General features: G+C 53.5%; 1 protein-coding gene across 1 annotated transcript in view; it reads right to left on the bottom strand.

The window, feature by feature from the left end:
- MNT (MAX network transcriptional repressor) overlaps positions 1 to 8,139 on the bottom strand; it is a 30,550-nt gene extending 22,411 nt beyond the window's left edge. Inside the window, exon 1 of the mRNA XM_058854361.1 lies at positions 7,988 to 8,139. Within this exon, the coding sequence (XP_058710344.1) occupies positions 7,988 to 8,060 (73 nt within the window). The 5' untranslated portion in view covers positions 8,061 to 8,139. The remainder of the gene's footprint in view (positions 1 to 7,987) is intronic.
- Positions 8,140 to 14,443: the final 6,304 nt, after the last annotated feature.

Below are 14,443 nucleotides of genomic sequence, written 5' to 3'. Positions count from 1 at the left end.
AAAGACATCCTTTGAAGAAAGTCCCCCAAGCTCTATGTTTTCCCATATGAAAGAAGCTCACCCGTGTTTGGTCACATACAGTTCAAGGACGGGTGATCAGCACGCTGTGTGCTCAGACGTGCCAGACGCATGCAAGGCTCATTCCTTCCCTTGTGGCACACTCAGCACAGGAGCTCCTGCAAGCCCATACACAGAAAGCAGCCAAGGCTCAGGGCATCTCCTTGGGCAAGAGGATAACTGAATCCAGAGGCGCACCTCAAAATTACGTGTAATTTCCACTCACTCTTCACACTCTTATCGAGGGGACTGAAGATAGAACAAACCATGAGAGTGAACCAGTCCTGAGAACCCCGGGGGGTCTGAACCACAGCCCAAGCATGAGGGGTCCTGGAATCCCACCCTGCCCACACCACTCTGCTTGCCAGCAGGTTCACATGGCAAGAGCAGGCACCCCAGGTCCCTGGCCATGCCACCTGGGCAGTGACAGCAACACCGGCTGCCATGGGACAATAGCAAATCCTGTCCTGGGAGGACACAGAAACAGGGTCTGCACCCCTGTCCGGCAGTCTGGTGCTATTTTAGGGCCTTGATGGTCCAGGAGTACACAGTACCAGGCACTCTTTGTTACCTAATAATCTGCTGCATTTAAATATATCTTGTCCCTTTTGCCTGCCCTGGAAATGCCACCCATCTGTCACAGGCACTGCTGCCAGCACCACCCAGGAAGCAGCGGGCAGAGCTGCATACACCCTCAGGCTGGCAGCGTGGGCCTGCAGCAGCCAGGACATGACCGGAGCTGCCAGAACCATGCTGGAGGAGCAGGCCTTAAGGGACCTCAGTGCCCTTTGAGTGCTCCTACCTTTCACTAGAAACACTGTCAGTAAGAAGAGTTTATCAAGAGTATGTGCCTTTGCATAGCCAAGCATCCTACCTCTGTGTGTGCTCAGTGGAGAACATCTCTAACTCCAGGAACAGTGAGGCAGTTCTGTGCTGTCATTTTCTGAATGGTCTGAAGTGCTTTTCTGAATCATTCAACACTTCTGGGAGCTTATCCTGCATACCTAGAACTGCTACATCCCTGGAGAGGAGTGCCCCAGGTCTCACACCGGATATGCAGGAGTGTCACCCTAAGGAGTCACTCCAGGCACCTACCAGGAAAGTGCTGGGTACAGAGTCTCCAGGTATTTACTATTCCCAAGGCTGCCCTGGAGGGGGGCAGTCATGCCAAGAAGAAGGGCAGGCTGGAGCCTGGAGGTTGGTTTCTGCTTCTGCAGGTCCCTGGCTCTGCAGGGGAGAACCAGGAAGGGGGATGTAAGAACAGTCAGCAGAACTGGAGCCCAGCAAAGCTCAGCATCAGCCAAGCAAGCTCTGAGTCACAGCAAATGCTGCTGACACCAGAGGCTGCAGCACATAGCCACAGGCACTTCCAGCCCCTTGGAACAAGCTTGCGGGACTGAGAATCCTTTGAAATCAGGAACCTTTTCTGACTCCTGAATTTTGGCTGACAACAGCACAAGCCCCACTTTTCTCTCCCATCTTAGCTAAAACTTCAGTTTGGCATCCACCCCTTGGCACCATTGTTTCCTCACCAGCAACGCAGCTTCCCAAAGCCCTCAGGGCTCCTGCCATGCCCTCAGCAGAGAGCTGGCTTCCAGGCATGCTGCCACTTCCACACACTGCTGCTCTCAGTGCTGTGTCCAGACTGCAGCCTGAAACCAAACCGTGTCCCCTCCTCCTCACACGCACTGGGCCTTACCAACACCTCACAGACCAATTCAACTGTATTTTAGGAGCGCACTGTTTAGAAGTTCACAATACACTCCAGAGGACCAAGAGCTAAGCCAGTCTACCTGGGGTCAGTTTCAGGGGTTCAGAGACCCCTACCCCCACCTGACACTGTCCCTGCTGGGTGACCTTGCCGCACTGCCACTGCTGTCACATGCTCACAGCTAATGTGCAGATTGGGTCACCATTCACTGCTAACAACCACAATACTCACATCTCCACCTTCTCAGCCAGAGGATGATACCTGTATATCATATCTCTAAAGGCAAAGGAAAATCAGCTGTTATGTGAGCTACTCCTCCTTAACACCAACCAGTACAGACCATTAGTGAAACCAGTGACCTTGGTATCCAAACCTGAAATCAGTTAAGAAAAATGACAAGGTGATCCTCGTGCCTGATAAGATCTAGGGAGCACACACTTTATTAGTACTTTATGGAAACACATGGTTTACAAGGAAACATTTACTTTCAACAAAACCATCACAGCTTCTGGAACACAGTAGGGAAAGACCCTCAAGAAATCTTGAAGTAGTTCATCTTCTAAGCCCCAAAGAAGAATCAGTGATAACAAAATTAATACCTGGCAGACATTTCTAAAAACAGCTTCTCCAGTCTCTACAGATAATTTACACTATGCTTTAATAAGCTATTCCAGTACTTAAATTAAATCCTGAATCAGCTCCAGAGTAATTTTAGCTGCATTTTAGTTACAACCAACTCTTTGTGGACAGAAGAAAGAAAGAAAGGATGAGGATTTAGCAGCACTACAAAGGAAAACAGATCAAAACTGCTAAAAAAATAAAACCATCATGAAGAGCCTCATGTCTGCAGAAACCCCAGGACCATCACATTGCCAGGATGCTGAGCATGCCACTGCCATGGCTGCAGCAGCACAGCCTGGCGGGCTGGAGGGATGTACAACTCCAGTTGTAACTTTTTGTGGAATTTGGGATAAAGTACAGGAAAGCACTGGCTCTGACAGGCCAAGTGGGCACCAACAGCACATGCTGACTCTGCCCTACCATCCAAGGACCTTCACCTGGGCGACCAAGCAGGTGAGATGTCCTAGACAAGACAGGCCTGTTCTTTTCCACCAGGCATTGGCATCTGGGAGACAGAGAGACAAAGTAATGCACTCTGACAGAAAGCATGTATTTCTGTCAGCTCAACAGCTTCTGTGTCACAGTTCAGAGCAAAAAGTGGCAGGACCCAACCCACCTGCTCCCACGCACATGAGGACACTACTGTCCCTGCTTCTGGCCCAGAGACAGAGGAACATGATGTGCCTAAAACATACAGGTTGGAAAAGAACAATAAGCATGAATTAACTTAATAAACATTATTATAAACAAACAGTATTATAAATAATATACATAAACTATGTATCCTTAAAACAGACCAAAAAGGCCGCAGATGCGCCCTCAGAAGAAACTGAGACCCGACTGCATCCATTGATGGCAAGTGCTCTGGAAGCTGCTTTGTGTCATGTGTTACAGCTCACATGTTACACAGCCTGCACAGTGTGTGTGTTACACAGCCTGCACAGTGTGTGTTACACAGCCTGCACACACAGTGTGTGTTACACAGCCTGCACAGTGTGTGTTATACAGCCTGCACACACAGTGTGTGTTACACAGCCTGCACAGTGTGTGTGTTACACAGCCTGCACAGTGTGTTACACAGCCAGCACACAGTGTGTTACACAGCCTGCAGTGTGTGTTACACAGCCTGCACACACAGTGTGTGTGTTACATAGCCTGTACACAGTGTGTGTTACACAGCCTGCACAGTGTGTGTGTTATACAGCCAGCACACAGTGTGTGTGTTACACAGCCTGCACAGTGTGTGTGTTATACAGCCAGCACACACAGTGTGTGTTACACAGCCTGTACACAGTGTGTGTTACACAGCCTGCACAGTGTGTGTGTTACACATCCTGCACAGTGTGTGTGTTACACAGCCAGCACACACAGTGTGTGTTACACAGCCTGTACACAGTGTGTGTTACACAGCCTGCACAGTGTGTGTTACACAGCCTGCACAGTGTGTGTGTTACACAGCCTGCACAGTGTGTGTGTTACATAGCCTGCACAGTGTGTGTTACACAGCCTGCACAGTGTGTGTTATACAGCCTGCACACAGTGTGTTACACAGCCAGCACACACAGTGTGTGTTACACAGCCTGCACAGTGTGTGTTACACAGCCTGTACACAGTGTGTGTTACACAGCCTGTACACAGTGTGTGTTACACAGCCTGCACAGTGTGTGTGTTACACAGCCAGCACACACAGTGTGTGTTACACAGCCTGTACACAGTGTGTGTTACACAGCCTGCACAGTGTGTGTTATACAGCCTGCACACAGTGTGTTACACAGCCAGCACACACAGTGTGTGTTACACAGCCTGCACACACAGTGTGTGTTACACAGCCAGCACACACAGTGTGTGTTACACAGCCTGCACACACAGTGTGTGTTACACAGCCTGCACAGTGTGTGTGTTACACAGCCTGCACACACAGTGTGTGTTACACAGCCAGCACACACAGTGTGTGTTACACAGCCTGCACACAGTGTGTTACACAGCCAGCACACACAGTGTGTGTTACACAGCCAGCACACACAGTGTGTGTTACACGGCCTGCACACACAGTGTGTGTTACACAGCCTGCACAGTGTGTGTTACACAGCCTGCACAGTGTGTGTGTTACACAGCCTGCACACACAGTGTGTGTTACACAGCCTGCACACACAGTGTGTTACACAACCAGCACACACAGTGTGTGTTACACAACCAGCACACACAGTGTGTGTTACACAGCCTGCACAGTGTGTGTTACACAGCCTGCACAGTGTGTGTGTTACACAGCCTGCACACACAGTGTGTGTTACACAGCCTGCACACACAGTGTGTTACACAACCAGCACACACAGTGTGTGTTACACAACCAGCACACACAGTGTGTGTTACACAGCCTGCACAGTGTGTGTTACACAGCCTGCACACACAGTGTGTGTGTTACACAGCTTGCACACACAGTGTGTGTGTGTTACACAGCCTGCACACACAGTGTGTGTTACACAGCCTGCACAGTGTGCTATACAGTCTGTACACACAGTGTGTGTGTTATACAGCATGCACACACACTCATGCTGCCTGTTACACAGCCTGCAAGGGAGCACAGACAGGTGAAATGAGTTCAGTGAATCATGGCAAAACTGGATCTGGCAGATAACAGCCAGCCTCTTAGGTAAGCATGTTTGCTCCAGGTAACATTCCTCAATCCTGTGATGAGAACAAGGGTTCACTACTGCACCTTCATCCCAGGGCTGCACCAGGAGTTGTTTCTACAGGCTGCTCACTCTAGCCAGCTTTCTTCTGAAGGAAATGAATGGAAATGTGCAATTACCATTTAGAACCCTAATTCCATATTTGAAAAAGAGAGAAGAATCAAGGGTATCTCCCCATCAAAACAGGGAGTCACCACCATCACCTGAACTGGCTGCATCAATATCCCTGAAATCCCATGACAATTATCCTTGCCACCCCCAAAATTCAGACATTGCTGTGTCACAGAGCAAGGCTCTTCCTAAAGTCAAAGTCTAATTGTCAGAATAAGCATGTCACTATGGCACTGTTGTCCTTGGAACTGCAGTGCAGTTCTCCTGTACCTGGAAGCCTCTGGAAATAGATAAACTCACACAGTGTGTTGGGAGGTGCTTTAACCACCCTGAAAGAAACCCAGGCAGGCGTGCTGCCTATAGAAGCCAGTGGGGCCAAGGCTGAGGCCACACACCCCCGGAGATGCTCAGGACCTGTGTGTCCAGCCTCGTGAGGCAGAAGCCAGAGGCGGACAAAAAGCCCTACAAAGTTTCTGGAGATGCATTCCAACATTATACTGATGAGATCTGTTGAAAGACAACAGTGAGAGACCACACTGAGCACAGCACTGAGACACTGCCCAGCCAAGGATGCTGGGTCTGAGCAGGCTCTCCCCCTCACCTACTGGCACAAGGAAGGTGGCCCCAACACCAAAGGAAACGTTTTTGGCTACCACACATGGTTATCACTGCCAGGCAATTAAGCATTCCCAAATGGCAGGCAGGTGAGAGGGAAAAGCCCAGAACTGTGCTTCCTGCAGGGTCACTGCCTGCAGCACTCAGGAAAGGAATGGTGTGAATGAACTGTGCAGCATCGAGAGAGCAGCAAACACAAGCTGGACAGTCACAGATGAGTATATATGGAAAAAACCCTAAGAAAACAAGTATCAGTTACTTTCAATTATAAAGAAATTTGTTTTTCTTAGATCATGAAACATTCTTGGATTAACCTAAATTCAAAGAAACCAGCACTCTCTAATTCAAGTCATATGTCTCTGGAGCTTGCACATAACAGAGAAGGAACCCCAGGCTATGGGTCTGTGCCCATGTAAATGAGTGTTTACATGCCTGGGAGGCACATGCTTACAGCAAAAGGGTTACAGCAGCAGCAGGCACTGCTGTCAGCTGCAGACTCAGCAGCCCTTAGATGAGTTCAGTATATATTTTTTAATGCTGTTCCCAAAATGGATTGATTTTTCAGGCCATACTGAACCCCTGGAGTTCCACAGTGTAATAGTGTAGCACAGACCCTAACACTTTTCAGAACACAAGATTTCAGGGGGCAGAAGAGGAAGAAGGCAAGGCAAGGAAGCCAACCCAGTCCTTACTCATTACTCCCCAGTTTTTCCCAGTTGTTCCTCTGTTTGTGCTCTCCTCTGACATCTTCCTGCCACCCAAAGGTCACTGCAGTGCTCCTCCCTCCCGTGCCACAGTCTTCCTGGTGTTCAGACTTCCCTGAAGTGGCCACGTTTGCACTGACGCTGCTGGTCCTGCCACCAGCCCAGCCCTTACGTGTCTGTGCAGCACACACGCTGACTGTGCCCCCCAGCAGCACCCGGAGCCCGGGGCACGCTCATGGCAGCAGCTCCGCCTGCAGCGGCCTTTGTGTAACACCACATCCCCACACATCCCTGTGAGCTGCTCCCGCAGCTGAGAAACCTGCATAAAGTCTTGTCTTTGCTGTGTTACCCTGCCCATATACCCTGCTCAGCAGTAATTCCTGCCTCAGAAGTTGTCCAGTACAACAAGCCAGGCCCCTCCTGCTCCTCTGTGACCCAGATCGCAGCCGGTCGGACCCATTCACGAGATGCTCCCAACAGCGCGGGGCAGGCGGGTGGCAGTGGAAGTTATGTCCCGGCAGCAGGGGACAAACCAACAGCCTGTAGAGGTCGAGCCCCGGGTGTTTTACTGCTGTACACTGAGCACAGCCGCCACCTGTAAGGCCGGAGCGGGTACCAGCGCAGGGCTGACGGTGCCAAGGGGACTGTTCCGGCTGGGAAACAGCACCGGAGCTGTCACCCACCCGGCGGTGAGCGCGGACCGGGCGGCCCCTGCCGTCTGCAAATCCTGGGGTGTGCTCCGGGCTCGGGAATCCTCCCGGCCCTGCGCGGCCCCTCATCAGCGCATCCCCCGTCTGCTGCGTGACTCATCACCGACACAATGGGCGGCGGCACAAAGCGCCTCTCCCGCGGCTCCGCCCGAGTCTCCGCGCCGGGGCCGCCACGGGAGCGGGGCCTGCGCCGCTGTCCTGCAGCTAGGCCCGGGCGGCAGCCCCTCCGCGCCCGGCGCTGCTGCGCGGCCCCCGGGGCACGGATCGCCGCTGCCGGAGGGCCGGAACCGCCGCACCGCCAGGGCGGCGCGGGGGGAGCGGGGCCAGCGGGCGAGGGGCGGCTCCGCCGGGGGCACCGCGGGGCTCCCCCGTCCCTTCCCGGCGCCCCGGGCGGGCCCCGCAGCCCTGGAGGGGCCCGCGCGGGGCGGGGCCGCGCGCACGTGGTGGCGGGCGGGGCCGAGCGAGTGACGCGCCAGGCCCCGCCCTCCCGCCGGCCGGGGACACGCAGCGCGCGGGGCGGGGGCGGGAGCGGGGCCCGCCGGGGCAGCCCCGCCCGCACTGAGCCCCCGTCGCGCTGTCCCCGAATCCCCCCCGTGCCCTGACACTGCCCCGCCCGGCCCGAGCTTCCCCGGGCCGGATCCCGCCGGCAGCGCAAAGCCCGCGCCGCTGCACCCCCCCAACGCTTCCTGGTGCCACTGCCCGCGTAGCCCCCGGCCAGCCGGGGCTGTCAGGCGCGGCCCCGCGAGGCGCGGGCGGCTGGTCACTCACCACGTGCGGTCTGCTGCTGCTGCGCCTGCCACTCCAGGAACCGCGCCGCCTCCAGCAGCGTCTCGATGCTCATGGCGCGGGCCCGGCCGCCGCCGCCGCCGCCGCCGCCGCCCGGAGCGCGGGCCCGCCCCGCCCGCGCCGCCCCGGGCTCGCCCCGCCGGCCGCAGCGCTGGCGACAAGATGGCGGGTGGCAACAGAAACACAACAGGCGGGCGCTGGCGCGGCCCCGCTACTACGCGGCGGGCGGCGCCAAGACGTGGAGTGGAGTTAGGGGCGCCGCCCGGACGGGACGGGGCGCGGCGGGACGCGGCGGCCGGCCCGGGCTGGGGACGCGCGGACTCGGCCCCGCAGCGCCGCCGGTGGCGCGGGACGGGCGCCGCCCGGGCCGGGGACGCGCGGACTCGGCCGCGGAGAGCCGCCGGTAGCGCGGGGCGGGCAGGCCCCGGGACGGGCAATGGGCGCGAGACGCGGCGGCAGCTACTCCGGTCCGGCGATGGCGTAATCCGGGCGCCGCGTTTTGCGGGCGGCGCTCCCCCCGCAGTGCGCTCGCGGCCCGGGGCGCGCTGTCAGCGCGCGCGGACCAATGGGCGCGCAGCACAACACGCGTGCTGCCCTCCACATGGGCGCCCCGCGCCGCCGCGCGCCTTAAAGGGGCCGCGCTCGCCGCACCCCGCGCACGTGCGGGCCTGGCGCCTCCGGCGGGTCTTCCCCGGGCCAGCACCGACAGCACCGACAGCACCGACAGCACCGACAACACCGACAACACCGACAGCACCGTGCCGAACGCGTGGCCCGGGGCAGCGGCCGCTGCGCGATCCGGGCCCCGCCCGGCACGGCGCGTCCGCGGGATGGACTCGGCCCCGCTGTGCCCCCGCAGGGCTCCCAAGTTTGGCCCATCCTTGCAGAAACTTCCCGAGCTGTCCCGGGCACGGGCTGCGGCTCCGTGCGGCCGAGGGCGCTGTCGTGTCCTACCCCGGGGACTGCGTCGGGAAGGGAAAAGTCGAACCCTTTTTATGGATAACAGCAGGGAAAAAGGGGAGCCCGTTGGAAACGGTCAGCACACGCAGTGCCTGCTTCCCGGGAAACACCTCACACTGCCGCTGCCTACGCTCAACTTGAGCAACGTTTTCCTTTATACGGCCCCTTTGTCAGTAGCTTGCAAAACTAAGTTGAACTTCAATTATCCACAAGGAAATTTTCCAGTCTAAGTATCTACCTCTGATTGACTTCTGGTTTTTGGAAAATAGACTGGTTAGAAAAAACAGTGCTTCTCATGGAAGGAATGAGATTGAAAAACCCACAGATTTTCATTTGAGAATTTTCATTCAACCTAGAAACATTAAGGAATTTACCAACTGGAAACTACCCTGAGGAATGGCCACTGAAGGGGGCAAGCCCAAATCCTTGTGAGATGGCCTGTACTGGTTTGTGGAGCTTGGGGCTGACTCTAAAGGTGCTTCTGTTTCCCACCACCCATGCTGGGCAGTCAGGACGATATCTCGTCCTTGTTCAGCGTGTGACTGGCGACCTCATGCACTGCACGTTCATCTGATCCTCCTCTGCAGATGCAAGGAGTCATTTCCTCTTGGGCTTTGCCATGAACTCATCCCTGCGTTATCAGAATTCCTCACAACAATAATGAGGGTAGTGTCATCATGCATGAGCAGAAGATGTAGACAACTATGAGCAGAAGAGGTAGCTAAAATGGAGATGTAAATGAAGTCTGGCCAAAAGAACTCACCTGGGGTGCCTTTGGGCATGTGTAGCTCATGGAGGGACAAGCTCATTTCTCATGGAACTTTTCAGCTGCTTTCCAATCATCTCTGCAAACTGCCTCACCAGCTCCTCCCAGCTCCCGCAATGAATGAAGTTTACCACCAGGAATGCGTTCCATCAGCCAGCCCAGTTCCCCAGAGCAGCCACCCGGGCTGTGTGCTGAGCTCACAGCAGCAGGAGCATCACTGAGCGTCACACAATGCACGTGGCCTTAGGGAGCTCAGTAAGAGCTACTCTAGGGCTGACTGAATCTGACTTCTCTGAGTTCTTCCCTTTGTAGCCTGGACATATTCAGGTGTATTTTGCATGTGTTATGTGTGACTGTATATGTCAGATTCAAAAACCGTGTTGTCTGATGCCAGCAGAGGAGCTGAGGATGGCCCAACACCTGGCAAACATAGGTGCATGCTGCAGGACTGTCACTCCACAGGGCTTAGACTGCTCAGCTGGCACTTCAAAACGCTGGACATCCTGACAACAAGGTGCTTTGGACTTCTGTCAGAGGGGAGCACACAGCTGGGACAAGCGCTTTGCAGTCCAAGCTTCTGGTGTCAGCTGCAGTGTTGCAGAGCAGATCTGTGTATGCAAGTGCAAGGTGCAGTGGCCGCAGGTTCCATCTCCAAGCAGCTCTCTCTGTGATCCTACAAACCATTGGGGTTTACAGTGCTCTTCTAGACAGACTTGGTTTGAAGAAGGAATTGCTATTCTGCCATCAGACTTGCTGTACGAACTGCACCTCCTACCCCAAGCCCTGCCTGCAGTGCTACAGCCCAGAGACCTGCTGGCCCTGCACCCTGCAAGGGCTGCACACCCTGGGGTTTTAGTGGGTGAGACAAAAGTCCCAAACAAGACAACAAATTGAGTCGTTAGAGGAGGTTATGAAGCATGGTAGAGGCAGGGCTCTGACTCACTGAGGGTGCTTGATTGAACACAGCTTTTGAAAGAAATGTTTTCAGGTGCCATACAATAGTTTAGTCCTGTGCTGGGTTAATTCTAAAACATTCCTCCTTCTGCCTGCTCACATCTTTTGCAACACTAATCTCCAAGGAGAGTTGTTTGTTTTGAAACCTTGAGCTCTGTGGGCTCTTGATTGCTAAGCTGGCTCCTAGCTTTGGCAGTTCACAGTGGAAATCAGTGTCATTAAACATTCATATCTGAGCAATGTTTCCTGATTAAATTTATTTATTGCAAATTTTTGGACCTGGCTGATGGAGAAGCTTGGGTACACATCTAGAATCCATCGACTGTATATTCCTCTGCCTCTGGAGGGCTTCATGGAAGGGATTTTGCTGAATCATTTGACACTGTTACTGGGGACAGGGATAAACCAGAATACTTACATTACCGGAATATGTTATCTGAGTTGACTTTGTGAACACTTTAGGGACAGTGTTTAAAACTTTGCATATGTGTTAGAAGTACCAAGAGGTCCAATTACTACCCCATTATATTCCACAGTTGGGAAGAGCAGGCACTGGGCTACCTCCACAGCCCTGCCAGACGCAGACCTCAGGGGCTCAGGACACCAAGAGGCAGAGTGGCTTGGTCTGAAGTCAGAGCTGTCCTTCCCCTCAGGCTGCCCAGCCTCGAGGAATCTGCTCGGGGTTATGCTGGTTCTCCTCACCTGGGCTACTCCTGACAACGACCCATGGACAGGAATCTCTTCTTGAGAAAGAGATTCACTCCTGAGCAGGTGGCACTGCAGGTGGCACTGCTGGAGCTGCCACACCCAGCCCTGCACTGGGTACAGGGGCCTATTCAGTTTCCATCTGTGGTTTTAAAACTTTCAGTCGAACCCTTTGACTGATTTTTTTTTATCTTCTCTAAATATTAGATGTAACTTATGAGAATTTAGACCTGGAGTTGTCGCTCCATTGGGAATGGCGAGAGGCACAACACAGACTATTGTGGGTTGAACAGGAGAGAGCCTAAGGTTTATTACCTCAGATCTTCTTTTATAGACCGATATGCAAAAGTACAGAAAGTTAAAACTCTTATTGGTTAGTGAACTAACACATCACCATCATTGGTCAGTGGGATACACCACACCTCGACCTTCTCTTGCAAGAAAACAAGAAACTGACAAACAGCATCTGCAAGGCTGTCTCACCTATCTCTGAGGATTATTTAATTCCTCCTTGTGATTTCCCAGGCCACTTTCTCAGGTGAGACTGAGAAAGTTATGTGGCCTGCTATTCCACAGGCACTGTGCTCCCTGCTTTTGCTCAGTTAGCATCCATACGGAGTCACTGGATATATGACTGCCTAACGCTTTGTCTCCTGCTTAAATACTTTGTTGCTCAGGGCCTAAATTACGACTGAACATAAATGATTAAATGAATGTTAATTCTCCCTTTTCAGGCTTCACACTAAATAAGAAATCCCCCCAACTGTGCTGACATGAAAGCAGGAGTTTATCTCAATATTTTCATTCTGAAATTCAAGCACTGAATGCAGAAAAATCCACAAGGGTGAAAATAATTAGTGCTGTTTCTTACTGAATCATTCTGACTTTCTCTGTAATCCTTTTATTTAGGGTTTTAATGATGAATAAATTCTTATTGTAAATATTTAATCATGGAGAGTGGTTAAGCAGGACATGTGTGATGAACAGGTCTCACACAGATCTGCTGATATGGCTGAAAACATTCCTCCCACAGCAGCACAACATCCACCCTGGGACAGCGCTGACACCGGATTCATGGGGTCTCAGACACTCCCCACTCCTGCTTTAATGTAGTAATCCCCATACTGGTCCAGGAACTTCAGCACTACAAAAGGACAGTTTATATTACGCCAATAATATGTAATTCATAATATTTCTACTATAATAGCACACGCTGCTACAGATGAACTCAGGGGATCCCAAACTCTTGTTGGGCTCTCAGAGCTCACACCCGGGGCTGGCTTTTCCTGGCACGCTGCTGCATCCTGTGGTTTTCATTTGTGCAATCCAGGTTTGAGCTCCAGATGGGGCTGGTGTGGAAACACAGGGCAGTATCAGCTGTGCAGTTCTCTCAGCAGGTAAGAACCTGACCTTGTGCGGTTTGCAACAGCACAGGGAAACTGCAGCAAGCATGGGCTGCCCTCAGCTGCAGAACACGCTGCTGAGCTGCTGAGGAATGGGGGAGGGAAAGGTCCATCCAAAGTCCATAGGCTGCAGGCTGAGGTCTCCCAGGTCTGGAGCAATGGCTGACGGAGTCACAAACACCAAACACATCACCACAGTCTGCTGCAAATATGGTCTGTGACTAAAATACCAATGTATTTGTTTGGAATGATAGAATTTAATGTACAGAATACACAGAGAAACAATACTTCTCTCCTAAGAATTGGAATGGCCACTGCAAGGCTTGGAGTCACTTTTTGACTGCATTAAAAGCCGTGCCAAGTGATGCAAGTGGAGACGACAGCTACCGAGCGGTTTTGACCCGACCGTGTTCTCTGCGTAAATGAACGGCCGCGACAGGGCTGGGTGCGCTGAGAGCCCGGGGTGGCACTGGGTGCGCTCGGGGCAGGGCTGGGAGAATCCAGGGTAGCGCTGACACCCCCGGGATAGGGCTGACACCCCCGGGACAGGGCTGACAGCCCCGGGACAGGGCTGACAGCCCCGGGACAGCGCTGACACACCCGGGACAGGGCTGACAGCCCCGGGACAGCGCTGACACCCCCGGGACAGCGCTGACACCCCCGGGACAGCGCTGACAGCCCCGGGACAGCGCTGACACCCCCGGGACAGGGCTGACAGCCCCGGGACAGGGCTGACAGCCCCGGGACAGCGCTGACACGCCCGGGACAGCGCTGACACACCCGGGACAGGGCTGGGCTCCCGTTCCCGAGCCGGTGTCCGGGGCTGCCGCTCTCCAGCTCCGGGCCCGGGGCTTCCTGGCACTCCCGGCAGCCGCCGGCAGAGGGAGCCCCGCGCAGCCGCATCCCGGCACCGATCCCGCACCGGCCCCGGCACCGATCCCGCAGCGGTCCCGCAGCAGTTCCCCAGGGTCAGCCGTCTGATGGATGGAGCTGCTGTATTTAAGGAAGATTATTGCAGGGCTGCCGAATAGCGGCATTCGGAGGCGCCTGGAGCAGCGTTTGGCAGCGCCAGGCTGCTCTCCAGGGAGGCTGTGACCTCCGAGGGATGCAGGAACTGGGCTACAGAAAATAGGAGGGAAAATATTTGCTGCTCCCTGCAAGTTCTTTTAAATTGAAGACTCGGCAAAAGAACACTTAACAGACGTTTCTTGCCTTTGATGACTTAACCAAAGCTGACCCAGTGCAAGGGGAAAATGGACACGTTCTGCTCTGTTTGCTACAGTCAGTAAAGATGTAGAATATTAAAAATAAAATGAAGTTGTTAGAAAAATTACAAACCTATCACGAGTGTCTGAGCATGGCTTAAAACCACACAGGAGTGTAGTAAGCTCTTCAGAGGCAGTCTCTGCACAAGGACAGTACAAACACCAGCTAAATTCTGTGCTAATATCCACTTTTATTTTTAAATGTATTCTACAATATACATGTGAAAAATAGAAGTGCTTGAATGGCATGAGCCAATTCAATTTGATAAAAGGTCTGAAAAAGGGTTTTATTTAGATTTATGATAAACAGCTTCATGGTTCATAAAAAGACAATTTTCCTTTAGGTGTTTCTGTGCACTCATGCTTGTATCAAACAATTGGATAT

Source organism: Poecile atricapillus, chromosome 21 (assembly GCF_030490865.1).
Source record: "Poecile atricapillus isolate bPoeAtr1 chromosome 21, bPoeAtr1.hap1, whole genome shotgun sequence".
Lineage (NCBI taxonomy): Eukaryota > Metazoa > Chordata > Aves > Passeriformes > Paridae > Poecile > Poecile atricapillus.
The sequence above is the reverse complement of the archived record's forward strand: the minus strand, read 5'-3'. Positions and strand labels throughout refer to the sequence as shown.